Source organism: Sinocyclocheilus grahami, unplaced genomic scaffold, assembly GCF_001515645.1.
Source record: "Sinocyclocheilus grahami isolate Dianchi unplaced genomic scaffold, SAMN03320097.WGS_v1.1 scaffold1158.1, whole genome shotgun sequence".
Classification (NCBI taxonomy): Eukaryota; Metazoa; Chordata; class Actinopteri; order Cypriniformes; family Cyprinidae; genus Sinocyclocheilus; species Sinocyclocheilus grahami.
The window spans coordinates 489,947-504,333 of record NW_015506337.1 but is presented as its reverse complement, the minus strand read 5'-3'; the positions used below and the strand labels follow the sequence as shown (position 1 = coordinate 504,333).

The 14,387-nt window shown below is 32.1% G+C and overlaps 1 protein-coding gene across 1 annotated transcript; it reads right to left on the bottom strand.

Annotated features, from left to right (window-relative positions):
- Positions 1-1,380: 1,380 nt before the first annotated feature.
- il1rl1 (interleukin 1 receptor-like 1) lies at positions 1,381-10,743 on the bottom strand. Its single transcript, XM_016253102.1, has 11 exons — positions 10,665-10,743; positions 10,475-10,555; positions 8,248-8,500; positions 7,125-7,300; positions 5,872-6,045; positions 5,731-5,799; positions 3,840-3,963; positions 3,517-3,650; positions 3,054-3,191; positions 2,046-2,210; positions 1,381-1,954 (listed from the first exon to the last, which is right to left on the bottom strand). The coding sequence occupies exons 2-11, from the start codon at positions 10,551-10,553 to the stop codon at positions 1,569-1,571; spliced, it is 1,698 nt and encodes a 565-aa protein (XP_016108588.1). The 5' UTR covers positions 10,554-10,555; positions 10,665-10,743; the 3' UTR covers positions 1,381-1,568.
- Positions 10,744-14,387: the final 3,644 nt, after the last annotated feature.

Genomic DNA, 14,387 nt, shown 5'->3' with positions numbered 1-14,387 from the left:
AGTAAAAACATGTTTAGACAACTTACACTGCTGCTTGTATATGCTGCTTGTGCCTAATATTAAAATATTATGATTTATTTATTTATACACACTCATGTGGTTTAAAGTGATACATGTTTGGATCAAAAGTCGCAAGAATACACAAAACGTCATACAGTTGCTTTAACCATGCACTACTTGCTCTGTGCATGAACTAGAAATCATTTTCTTAAAATAATAATGTTAAAAAAGTTGTGTAATTAATGCAGAAAAAGTATTTATTAAATTATGGCAGCATTAATAAAAGTTCACATACATTTATACATACAAATAACACAAAACTGATGCATTCCAACAGATTTCAAAAGACTGATTAAAAATATTAAAATTAACTCCGAGTTTGTAAATAATTATTCAATATTTTCAAGCAAACAAAACATTGCGTTGTACATTGTGCAAGAATAAAAAAAACTTCTTAACTGCCAATTTTTTCCTTATATTGTTGGTTAAGAAAAAAAGGTAATAATATTTTGTATTCCCAAAATAAATGAAAATAAAATAAAATAATTCCTTAAGTATGTTTTTAAGACAAAACAAGACAAATTCTTCTAAATAATCTTCTTTAAAATCATGGTAAATAACTTCTTAAAGTTAGGATAGCCTCCAATGTGTATTAAATCCCCAAAGGTGAGATGTTTTATGAATTTATTGGGTTGCTTCAGATTAATTGTTGTAATTAAGTATTACATCATAACACTACTATGTGCACAAATTCTCTGAAGTGACAACAATCATTTAATAAATCATTGAATACATTTATAAATCATTTATTAAATGATTTAATAAAGTGTTATGAATAATCAAATAATGTAAACAATGTCTGGTCACAATGATGTGTGATGTGACTTTGCTGAATTTGAAATTCACTAGTAACTCTACAAAAACAAGTCATACAGGGAGCTCGCCAAAGCCTGTAATTTTCTTCTTAAGAATTGAACATAGAATATATTTATCTTTTAAAAAAATTATAAATTATTATTATTAAAAATTATATTATATATATATAAAACATAATTTGCCTTAAAAATAAATGTATTTAAATAGTTCATATATTTATTTAATTTTTTTATTAAAAATAAATGTATTAAACATTAAATAAATAGTTTAAAATATTTATAAATTATTTTTTACCCTATTTCCTGTTGGGTCTTTCATCATCTTAAGACAATATACTGTATATATATATATATATATATATTCTCACACATATTGCATATTATCTATTATTTATTACAAGATTTGTATTTAAAAAATAAATGTATTCAAAAATTTTAGATTTTATTTTAAAAACAAATTAATAAAATGCATTAAAATATTCATAAATTAGTAATCTTTGCCCTCTTTAATGTTAAGCCTGTCATTTTCTTACAGAAAAAAAATAAGATGTTCTAAAAAAAATTATTGAGAATCGCGAACATTCTTACAAATATATCTTAAGAAATTTCTTAGCTTCTTTAATTAATTAATTTCTTAATTTCTTAACTTCTTCTCATGAATCCAGCCCCTGGACCTGAGATGCATCTCTTGCATCAAACAAGTAAACCCTGATATTGAAACGATGCCTTCCACGATCTACTCCTCGAACTCTTCTGACAGGACGACGCAACAGGCATCTGATATCGCACTCGTTTCCAGAACCTGGAGTTGGGTGAGGATTCGCCGTCTCTCCACAGTAAAGGTGAATTCTTACAGAGCAGATGCTGCAGTCCGAGAGGCAGATGTGTGTAGTCCCGCATCTGTCCCAGCTGGATGAGGATCACGCCGGTTGCTCCCTGGACCAGAGCCTGATGGAGCCCTACCTGCAGATCATACGCTTCAGGAGAAACGCTGCTTTTATCTGTACTTGCTCCTGATGTTAAAATGATGATGAGTCTCCGGCTGAGCTGGATCTCTGTTTCAATCAGGTTAATGCAGTCTGGTGAAGATACAGGAAGAGATGACGGTGAGAAACATACATTATATGACGTATCAAACATGAATTTGTATTGATAAGTAAAGAAGAGTACCTTCTCCAGGCAGGTCATCTCTGCCGTGAATAAAAAGTTTAAAGCCGTAGTAGCTTTCCAGCACCGTTAGCAGAGATCCACTGACAAAGTCACTTACAGTTTTGCTTGTCATCTCATTCAAGTTGTTTCTCTGGTAAATCACATAAGCATCGTACAGTTTCCCATCTGTCAAAATAAGATGGTAATATACATACATGTAATATACATACAGTAACTTCATTTTTGATTAGTAATATGCATTGCTAAGAACTTCATTTGAACAACTTTAAAGATGATTTTCTCAATATTTAGATTTTTTTGCACCCTCAGATTCCAGATTTTCAAATAGTTGTATCTTTATTCAGTTCTCAGATGATGTATAAATCTCAATTAAAAAAAATTGACCCTTATGACTGGTTTTGTGCTCCAGGGTCACACACACACACACATACACACACACACACATACACACACACACACATACACACACACACACATACACACACACACACATACACACACACACACATACACACACACACACATACACACACACACACATACACACACACACACATACACACACACACACATACACACACACACACATACACACACACACACATACACACACACACACATACACACACACACACATACACACACACACACATACACACACACACACATACACACACACACACATACACACACACACACATACACACACACACACATACACACACACACACATACACACACACACACATACACACACACACACATACACACACACACACATACACACACACACACATACACACACACACACATACACACACACACACACACACACACACACACACACACACAATATGGAGATATTTTAGATGTACAGTATATAAACAATATTTATTTATTATATATTTTAATACTTTAATAAATCATATTTTAATGTATATACTTTTTCAAATATGATCTATTATTTATTGAAATGTATTCAAACAGTTATGAAATATTATTCGTTACCCTCTTTCCTGTAGAGCTTGACAAAAATTTGCCTTAAGAACAGCACCAGATCCAATGCAAACCACTTCAGTACTCCACCGACCAGCAGCAAAACAAGAAACGTGCAAATGCATGCCAGAATCACACAGAACACCGATGCTAAAATAAAACATGACATAATGCAAACCTCAATGAAACAACAGCGCCACAAAACAAGGCTTTGACTTTTAGTTACGATTTATACTAATATTAAAATATCACAATGATAAAATGGAATAAAACAAATGTAAAAATGTTAATACAAATATTAATATTAAAATAGAAGTCTTTATGAAATGTTGTTTATCCAAGTATTAACTTTGCTTACTAAGCAAGACACACTACTCACAAAATTCAATATACATAAAAATACATATTTTGGGGTATAATAATGCAGTTTTAATTAGACTGAACTATATTCATATATGGGATGATAGGATCTCACCTCGACTCTTCAAAGTGACTGACACAAAAATCACTTCGACAGAGTCTTCAGCTTTGCAGGCAAACTCAGAACGGAGGTCCGACTCAGAAACTTCAGTGATGGTCAAAACTGACTGAACGGTGCCATCCATCCTTCTGGAGAAAAACAACACTGAGTATCTGGATCTGTGTCATAGCATTTCTGCTCATATCAGAGATACTACAAGTACTAGAGCAGAAGATCAGCTGGGTTTAGTGTAAATATGTCTAACTATTTTGTGCCCAACTTTTCTGAAAATGTAGTTTAACTCCTGTATTATTAGGTAGTTTGTAGAAGATTTTCACCTGTATTTCTGCTCATATCCATTTAACCCACTCGGCCTGATCCCATTTATCTCCCAGTGAATAGAGCACTGGTCACACACAGTCAGTCCAAAGAAGACCGAGCAATTAAGGATCACTTCTGAACCTGAGAAACAAGAGCAATCAAGGCTTTCAGACATTACATCTTTCCAGAGTTCACTATGAAAACATGCTGACATTTTGGTGCATAAAAAAACAACAACAAAAATACTGGTTAACCCAAGAGGTTTTTTCTTGAAATTGTGTGTCTATTTCTCATGAACATGCCTGCAAAGTTTCAACTCTCGGACGTGTTGTGGATTTGAGGGTATTTACATTCGTATATTCATGCATTTGGCAGACACTTTTATTTGAAGAAATTATGCATGCAAATTTAGCTAGGAATCAAACAATAATCTTGGTGTTGCTAGCGCCATACTCTACTGTTTGAACTTCAGGCAAGTAGACAAAAATTAAAAATGTAATTAATAGAAATATGTTTTGAAAATATTTCATAATACTTAAAAAAAAAAAAAAAAAAAAAAAAAAAAAAAAAAAAGAAACACATTCTCATGTTTAATTTTTTTTTTTTTTTAGAAACGTGCGAGACATTTTTGTTGTGTGAATTTTTGGTGAATTATATTGAATACAAATCAGGGTGAATTTGATCCTGTGCAACTGTAAAAAAAAAAAAAATCTGTGACATTTACGGTAAAATACCGGCAGCTGCGGTTGCCAGAACTTCACCGTAAAAAATAGGGTAGCAACGTTTTAGGTTTTACAGACTTGACTGAAATTCACAATAAAATACCGTATTTCATTAACTGATGTAATGTTAATAAACCAACATATTGAAGTACTAATATCTGTTCTGAACCACTGTAATGCACTGATAACCACCAAAAACTGCTGGTGATGAGAAAGTCACACGATGAACCAAAGCTCATCACAAACAGCTTTTCTACGAGCTGAGGAGGACAATACTTATATATAGAAGGTGCACAGTCTCATTCACACAAACACTAAACACCATCACGGTGACACACATGATACTGAAATAATGCAATAAACATTGATTTAACAACATTAGATGTAAGATTAAACCCTAATGAACACAACTGATAAGAAGAAAATAAGAAGAAACATGTTATTTCAACAAAAAAACATCAAATATGAAGTGTCATGCCGGGAATTCTGGGAGTGTCAATTTACGGTTTTTCACTGTAAATTATACAATGACTTTTTCTTTTTAACAGTATTTTACTGTAAAATTACATTAAATGTAATTACATTTATTCACTGAATATAGTATGGAAACTTACTGTTAACCAGTTAACAGGTTTTTACTGTAGCATTTTTACAGTCTTTTACTGTTAAAATCACAATCATTTTTACAGTGTATATAACAATTGATTTGTAAACAGAATTTTAACATAATAAATGCGTTAAGAAAGAAAAAATGAAAAAACATTATTTGAAGAATTGCGTGCTGTGTTGAAGATGTACATTTGTATAATCTTGCATTGTTCATGTGGGAATCTAACCCATGATCTTGGTGTTGCGAGCGCCATACTCTACAGTTCAAACTTTAGGAAAGTGCACATAAAAAAAATCTACATTTCAAAAATATTTTCAAAACGCTGTTTATAATATTCACATTTTGTGAAATAAAAAAATTGATTAAAAATAATTTGTTCTCATGTTTATTTTTTTGAAATGTCTGAGAAGCAGCCAACTTTTTTTTACATGCTTTTTATAGTGTTATTTCTGGTTGTACAGAATTGTACAGAATCCAATTCAGGTGGCAAATACAATGTTTACATTTTTAGCAGGGAAAAATAAGAGAAAATAAAGCAGCACTATGATGGTAATTGATTTGAATGTGTTTCCTCACCCACATCAGTGAACACAACGGAGTTATTGATGGGCAGCAGAAACTTTGGAGGACTGCTGATGGTCTGTTCTATGAACAAGAGGAAGATGGTGTTAGAAAATGTCATCTATCAGGTGAACCACAGTCCAGTGATGAATCTACCTTTGATGATCAGTCTGCGAGATCCAGAGGAGTTGTGTTTTATCCCGTGATGCTCCCACGTGCAAACACAGGTGTAAATGCCCTCGCTTTCTTTTGAAGAGTTAGGAATACGTAAAACACGAGCAGACTCTTGGTTTGGAATAAGAACGAAATTCTGCCAAAAAAGAAAGCAACCTTTGATGGAGTAGATGTAAACATTACAGTCTAATTCACACTTTGCACAATTAGTTAATCGCATTTCAATTGTTCAATATGAAAATAATTTCATATGCAAATATCACAGCAGTGGATAATCGCAAAAATAGCCTAATAATCGCACATTTTTATGTCACAATTCTTTTCTTCCTCAGAATTACGGGATGTACACAGAATTGCAAGATATCAACTTTTTCTCACAATTCTGAGTTTATATCTCACATTTTTTATTTAATTTTTTTATATTTTATTTTGTTTTGTTTCTGTCGCAGAATAAAAAACTAAAAGAGGTATTTGTATTGGCGATTTAGTTTTCAGAATTTTTAATTCTGACTTTTTTCTTGAAATTTGCAAGTTTATATCTCACAATTATTTTTTTCTTTGTTTTTTCTTACAATTGCGTGTCTTACAAATCTGACTTTTTCCCCTCACAAGTTTGAGTTAATGTCTTGCAATTCAGATTTTTCTTGTTGCAAATTTAATTTTTTTTGTTGCAATTTCTAGATTTTTTTTTTCTCAGAATTGTGCTACGGAAAAAAGTCAGGATTATAAAATAAAAAGTCGCAATTGCCTTTTTAAAATTTTTTTTTTATCCCAATCCAGAAACACGCTTTCATACACTTTAAGGTATATTATAAAGTAAAAAAATGCAATTCATGACCCCTTTAAGTACACTGAAAAAAAAACCGTGGTGCAGGATTTATTTTAAAAGGTTTTTCATTCAGAAATTGATAGTAAATTTCACAAAATTGGTATTTTTGTATTTATTCATTTTTTTTGTATTGTTGTCTAATTTAATTCAATGTTATCATTCAGTAAGTGTTTAGCAATATGAGTGAACAGTTGAATTTTATATAACTGAATTACACATAACATTTGCGGTTTTGCTTCAGTCAACATGAAATTCTTCTTCTGTGATATGAAATATTTCCAAGTAAACAGGAAATTCTTCTTGTGTAACATCATTGATCTGATCTAATGTTGAGTAATCAGCGTCTCTCTCTCTCTCTTTTGTGACTCACACACTGTGAGTGCACATGCAGTCAAATGTACTGAACATCCACCCAAACAGACCTTATACCAGACGATCGAGCCCTGCTGATTTTCACACACGGGACAGTAGATTCCCGACACCTTCTGTTCGGGCATTGTGTAGTACAAGAGATCCGTGCTGAACTCCTCATAAACCACAACTTCAGTTTCAAATTCACCACACTCATCCTCTGCATACCACCTACAGGACAACACACACATTCATATCAGCTCATGTTGATTACAACAGAAAATCGCTACTGTTCAAATGTTTGGGGTCAGTATGATTGTTTTTGTTTTTTTTAATTCAGCAAGAAAGCATTCAATTATTAAAAAGTGACAGTAAAGGCATTTATAATGTTATATAAAATATTTCTATTTCAAATAAATGCTGTTCTTTTGAACTTTCTATTCATCAAAGAATCCTGAAAAGTAAAATGTATCACGGTTTCTGCAAAATATGAAGCAGCACGACTGTTTTCAACGTTGATAATAATCAGAAATGTTGCTTGAGCAGCAAATCAGCATATTAGAATGATTTCTGAAGATCATGTGACACTGAAGACTGGAGTAATGATGCTGAAAATACAGCTGCGCATCACAGAAATACATTACAGTTTACAATATATTCAAATAGCAAACAGCTATTTTGTATTTCACAATTTTTACTGTATTTTTGATCGAGTACATGCACCCTTGGAGAGCTGAAGATACTTTTCTCAAAAACATAAAAAAATGTACCAACCCCAAATTTTTAAATGCTATTGCACATGAATTAAGTAAAAATTCATTCTTTTTTTTTTAGGTGTGACTACTTTTTTAGTTCTCGAAATGTTGATATAACATGCATTTAAAGGGACAGTACACCGAAAAATTTAAATCCTCTCATCATTTACTCATCCTCATGATGCGCCAAATGTATGACTTTCTTTCTTCTGTAAAACACAAAATAATAAACTTCAAACTTGGGTTTGTTACTATAACCTATTATATGACTTCAGAAGATGTGGAGTGTTGTTCTTGAGTCACATGCATTACTTTATGATGAGCATTTTCAAAATATTTCCTTCTGTATTTAATGAATGCATGTCATACAGGTTTGGAACAACACGGATGTGCATTGAGAGCTGAATGGATGTGTGTGATCACCAGCGTGTGATGTATCGTCCCGTGTCGTTCAGGTTTAACCAGAGGATGTATAAAACAGACTGGTTGTAATGGACACGCTCGCTCTCCTCCGTCCCGATCCGCTCCACCTGCTTTGTTCTGCTGAGGTTTCTAAACCAAACATACGAGCTGTTTTCAGTCTCTTCATAGCACTGGAGATTCGGACAGGGCAGATATATGGATTCTCCAGCTCTCACTCGCCGTGTCGTCTTTGCATCGGGTCTTTCACACTGAACTGATAAAAAACAGACACATGAGTTTCAGTCCAGCTGTTGTGTCGATGTCTGAATGGCATGTCGTTTTACTGTACCACCCAAACAGTTTAGACAAAATCATTTTTCCTTTCCAACCAAAAAGCATCCCAGCATCCCCTTTTAACCTAAAATCCATTTCTCAACAACCCAAATATCTGTTTGTAAAAACTTACGTGAATTTAACAGTAAAAGACTGTAAAAATGCTACAGTAATAACCTGGTAAATGGTTAACAGTAAATTCCCCTACTGTATACGGTGAAAAACTGTATTGGACATTACATGTATTGGACATTAATTTTACGGTAGTATACCGTTTTTGGAAGTGAAAAAGACTTGTATAATTTACAGTGAATAACCGTAAATTGACATTCCCAGAATTCCCTGCGTTACATTTAAAATGTAATGTTTTTTGTTGAAATAACTATGTTTCTATTTAGTTTTTCTTATCAGTTTTGTATTTTAGGGTTGTGTGTTACACCTAATGTTGTTAAATTAATGTTTATTGCATTATTTCAGTTTCACATGTGTTACCGTGATGTGTTTAGTGTTTGTGTGAATGACACACTGTGCACCTTCTAAATATGTTATTATTTAAAAGCTGCTTCTGATGGGCTTTGGTTCATCATGTGACTTTCTCATCACCTCCTGCATTTGGTGGTTATCAGTGTATTACAAAGGTACAAAACAGATTTCAGTACTTCAATAGGTTGGTATATTAACATTATGTCAGTTAATGACATTACGGTATTTAACTGTAAATTTAAGTTAAAATCGTAAAACCTAAAACTTTGCTACCATAGTTTTTACGGTAAAATTCCGGCAAGCACAGCTGGCGTTTTTTTACAGTAAATTTTACGGAATTTTTTTTACAGTATATGCTAATGTGAGATTTTCATGCATATGAAGATACCAGAACAGATTCAGTCAGGAGCAAAATTATCTGACGTAAGTGAATGCTTTTGAATATTCAGTTCAGTAATAAATAAATAAATAAAAATAATTTTTTGGACAAAATCAAATTTTTTTCCAGACTAAAAAGTATCTCAGCATCTTATTTTAATCTAAAATGTGTCCTTCTTCAACAATACAAATATACTTTTTTTTTTTAAATAAATAAATGAATAATGTTTATTAACTATTATTTTATTTTTGGACAAGATTTTTTCCAGACTAAAAAGTATCTCAGCATCTACTTTTTTAATCTAAAATTTGTCCTTTTGTCAACAGTACAAATATCTATTTTTTTTTATTAATCTAAAATGTGTCCTTCTTCAACAATACAAATATACTTTTTTTTTTTTAAATAAATAAATGAATAATGTTTATTAACTATTATTTTATTTTTGGACAAGATTTTTTCCAGACTAAAAAGTATCTCAGCATCTACTTTTTTAATCTAAAATTTGTCCTTTTGTCAACAGTACAAATATCTATTTTTTTTTTAAATAATAAATGAATAAAAACATGTTTATTAATTAGTTTATTTTCGGACAAACGATAACTATTTTTAACCTTAAAATCAGTCTATTCGCAAAAAAACCCAAATATATATATTTTTTATAACAAATATGCTGATATGAAGTTAGCTGATGAGTTTATGTCATATGAAGACACCAGATCAGATTCAGTCAAGAGCAAAATTATCTGAATTCACATGAATATTCAAATGCATTTTAGTTCAATAATCCCTTAAAATAAATAAATAAATAGGTCAAATAATTTTATTTCATCTCAGCATCTACTTTTATGAAAAATCCCTCCACTTACAAACAACCCTAATATCTATTAAAAAAGTGCAAATAAATGAATAAAGAGGTCAAAATGTACTTTTGGACAAAATAGTTTTTCTTTGCTGAACAAAAAAAAAACATCTCAGCATCTCATTTTAATTTCTGTTTTATAAATCAATCAGTCATATCATTTTTATAATGTGCTAATATGAAGTTCATCTTACCTGTGGAGTTTAATGCGTATGAAGAGACCAGAACAGATTCAGTCAGGAGCAAAATGATCTGTAACATCATCATCATCATCCCTGCAAAGCATATAATCTCAAAGTTTAAAAGGTAAAACTTCAGTTTATATCTATTTGACCATAATTCAGCACCATATTACTGACTCTAAAAGAAAAGAAGGTGAGGTACCTTTATGTCTGCATGTGTAACGGGCTCCGGATGTGTTCAAGTGATGCTGATGACTGACGTTATTTCAGTTATTTGCAACTGGTGTGATACGAGAAGACGAAAGAGGATCTATCGCAATTTACTCAACTCTTCTATCACATAATCTTCACTTTATCTCTCATTCTTGACCTTCTGCTTTAGAAAACAGGATATCATCAGAAGAGATTAACTAGTTTTAACCGGTTTAAAATTCATAAAATGCTAAAAAGGTTTACATTTTGGGCCTTTTGGAGCAAAATCAATAACTACTTTTCATTACATTAATATTTCTGCATGTGGCAAATGCTTTTATCCAAAGCAACATTGCATTCAAGGCTTCATTAAAGGCTTTAAGTTTGATAACCCCTTCAAAAACATAATAATAATAATAATACAAATGAAATAAAAATACATAAATGCATACACAAAACAAATGTATAAATAAAGAAATTGATAAATGTCAATAAATAAAACAATACCTCCCCACCCCCAAACATGAATTTTATTTTAGAGTATCTGTTTGTTTTAATCAAATCCAGTCTGTCCTGGTTCTATTTGTACAGATTCACAGGAATGATCACAGGAGACCAGAATCAGAATCAACTTTATTCACCAAATGGTGCAAACAAACAAGGATTGTGTGTGTGTGTGTGTGTGTGTGTGTGTGTAGGGGTGTGCGATAGTGACAAAAAATGATATCTCGATATTTTCGGGGATAAATGTCAATAAATAAAACAATACCTCCCCACCCCCAAACATGAATTTTATTTTAGAGTATCTGTTTGTTTTAATCAAATCCAGTCTGTCCTGGTTCTATTTGTACAGATTCACAGGAATGATCACAGGAGACCAGAATCAGAATCAACTTTATTCACCAAATGGTGCTCCAAAAATGGGGCAAACAAACAAAGTGTGTGTGTGTGTGTGTGTGTGTGTGTGTGTGTGTGTGTGTGTGTAGGGGTGTGCGATAGTGACAAAAAATGATATTTCGATATTTTCGGGGATTTTATCGATAACGATAATTAGACGATATTTTGCTGAGTGTGTTATTGTGCTGGTACCTTAAGGACTGCCGAAGACAGCTGACTCCTAATGTTTTTAATATTCTTCATATTCTGTGTGGTGGTCAGTTCATACTGATAGAAATTAATCTTTTCCAATAAGTTTAAACTGATTTTTGCATTTTATGGGCATTTTTACCTTTTTAAAAACATTTTTTCTAAAAGTGTCTATTATCTTTTGAGTCAAATTCTTACATTTAATCAGGGAATTAGAATAATAAGACATTTGGCCTGTTACCGAGCAAATTAAATCAACACAGAAGCTGCAGCTGAAGTGGCATTTAGATGCATTTACACTCATGTATTGTGTTTAATGCAAGACATGAATGCATTTAACCTGCAGTTACACATGCATAAATAATGTTTTGATATATTAAACATAAAACGTTGAATACTGATATTTGAAATTATTTGAAACATGAAAAAAAAAATCAAAAAAGAAAGAAAAAGCCGAAATTTGAAATTAAAACCGGCAGGTGGCTCTTAATAAGTGAGTCATTGCGATTGAACCGAATAATTTAAACGGTTGATTCATTCAGGAACGAAAGACCGTCATGTTGCTCAGAGACACAAAACAGCGCTGTGGCTGTATTCGGAATGATTTTTGTTGGCGAAATAGAGCAAAAACAAGCAATATGGTGTCTAAAACGTAAGTCTATTAATTAACTTATTGTTTATTGAATTCAACATCACATTTGTAATCATGGTAATTTTTGGAGAGAACGGCACTCTTCGTGTGAAATTGAATAACTATATGAAGTGGTATAAATATATACATTTTCTGCCATCATGTCTTGAATTTGTGATCATTCTAAATGCATTTTAATAGACTGAATCATGCAGTGAAAGAACGCACACTAAATGCGCACACGCACTAGTCTAGACTTCACGTAATGTACGTGTGCACTCTGTAGGGATGTTTTGAATGGTTTTTGCAAAATACTTGATAATGTCAAATCGCACATCATTAAAACAACAATTACGATATTATCGCAGACGATATATATCACACACCCCTATGTGTGTGTGTGTGTGTGTGTGTGTGTGTGTTTTTAGGAGCTCTTGTTACATACATTCATACATGACATTGAGAACAGAAAGAACATTTAAATAAGTAAGACTAAGTAAATAAATAGTAATGTGATATACATCTGGAACAGAAGATCATTACTTGTCGAGGCAGGCATCAATATGGTTATCGTTCATAATTACACGGTTAGTGGCTAGAACAAACCCATAACCTTAACTTCAGCACTCATCACAAAATATTAGCTCCACTGACACTAATGACTCAAATCACGTGTTTTGTTGAGGAGAGTGTGCGGTGATGTATTTAACGCAACATTTAACACGGGCAACTGATTCTAGCACTCCAAATTCTATTATTTTCCCCAAAAACAGACCGTTTAGATCAGGGGCGTAGCCATCATTTCAGAAGTGAGGGGGACAGAAATGTAAAAAAAAAAATATATATATATATATAAATAAATAAAACATTACAATATAACATTTCTGTAATCTATATAACGTACCAGTCAACAGTTTTTGAACAGTAAGATTTTTAATGTTTTATAAAGAAGTCTCTTCTGTTCACCAAGCCTGCATTTATTTGATCCGAAGTACAGCAAAAGCAGTAATGTTGTGAAATATTTTTTACTATTTAAAATAACTGCTTTCTATTTGAATATATTTTAAAATGATTGCTGTGATGTGCAGCTGTATTTTCAGCATCATTACTCCAGTCTTCAGTGTCACATGATCTTCAGAAATCATTCTAATATACTGATTTGCTGCTCAAGAAACATTTTTTAATTATTATTATTATCAAAGTTTTTTTAGCAGCAAATCAGAATGATTTCTGAAGGATAGTGTGACTGGAGTAATGATGCAAAAATGAAAATCACAATAAATTACATTTTAAAATATATTCAAATAGAAAACAAACAAATAAACAACGTTATTTGAAATAGCCTAGTAAAACTATTTCAATTTTTTTTCTGTTTTGCTGTACTTCGGATCAAATAAATGCAGGCTTGGTGAACAGAAGAGACTTCTTTAAAAAACATTAAAAATCTTACTGTTCAAAAACTTTTGACTGGTTTATAGTCAACTTAAATTTTTCTCAGATTTCTAGCTTTTAATTGGCTTAGAAATCAGATAACAGCTGGACAATAACCAATAATAATGATTTGTTTTTATACTACAAACACTTTTTTATCACATAATAAGGCAGAATAGTTTCAATACTGTAATAAATGCAGTCAGTTAGCACTGCATTGTTCATATACTTTATTTATTACCTGGAGATGACTTGACAAACACAAATAAACCATATATTCTCGCAATCGTATGTTTAATGTCTTCATGTTTCCTGTTTCCAAACGTTTCTGTTTTCTGTGAAAACAGTTTTCATACAGCGATAGCTGGCCGCTTTTGTCCATGTTAGGGATTTCCTCGTACGACTTTCTGCGGGAGAGCGCCTCCGGCTTCAAGAATGAATGAAACATACTCTGCACGGAGTGTTTAGCGCTCCGCGATGTTCATCTCGCCTTATTCTGGGTCCGAATAAAACATCAGATCATGCACAGACTATCCTGTCTCTTTGAATTTAAATCTATATTTATTCACACCGGCTCTTGAAAAC

Excerpts from the sequence above, each read along its gene's own strand:
- il1rl1 (XM_016253102.1), bottom strand. The coding sequence starts at position 10,553 with ATGATGATGATGATGTTACAGATCATTTTGCTCCTGACTGAATCTGTT. Across the intron at positions 8,501-10,474 it reads ATACGCATTAAACTCCACAG|TTCAGTGTGAAAGACCCGAT; the intron begins GTAAGATGAACT and ends GTTTTTTATCAG. Across the intron at positions 6,046-7,124 it reads TAAGGTCTGTTTGGGTGGAT|GTTGCTTTCTTTTTTGGCAG; the intron begins GTTCAGTACATT and ends ACTCCATCAAAG.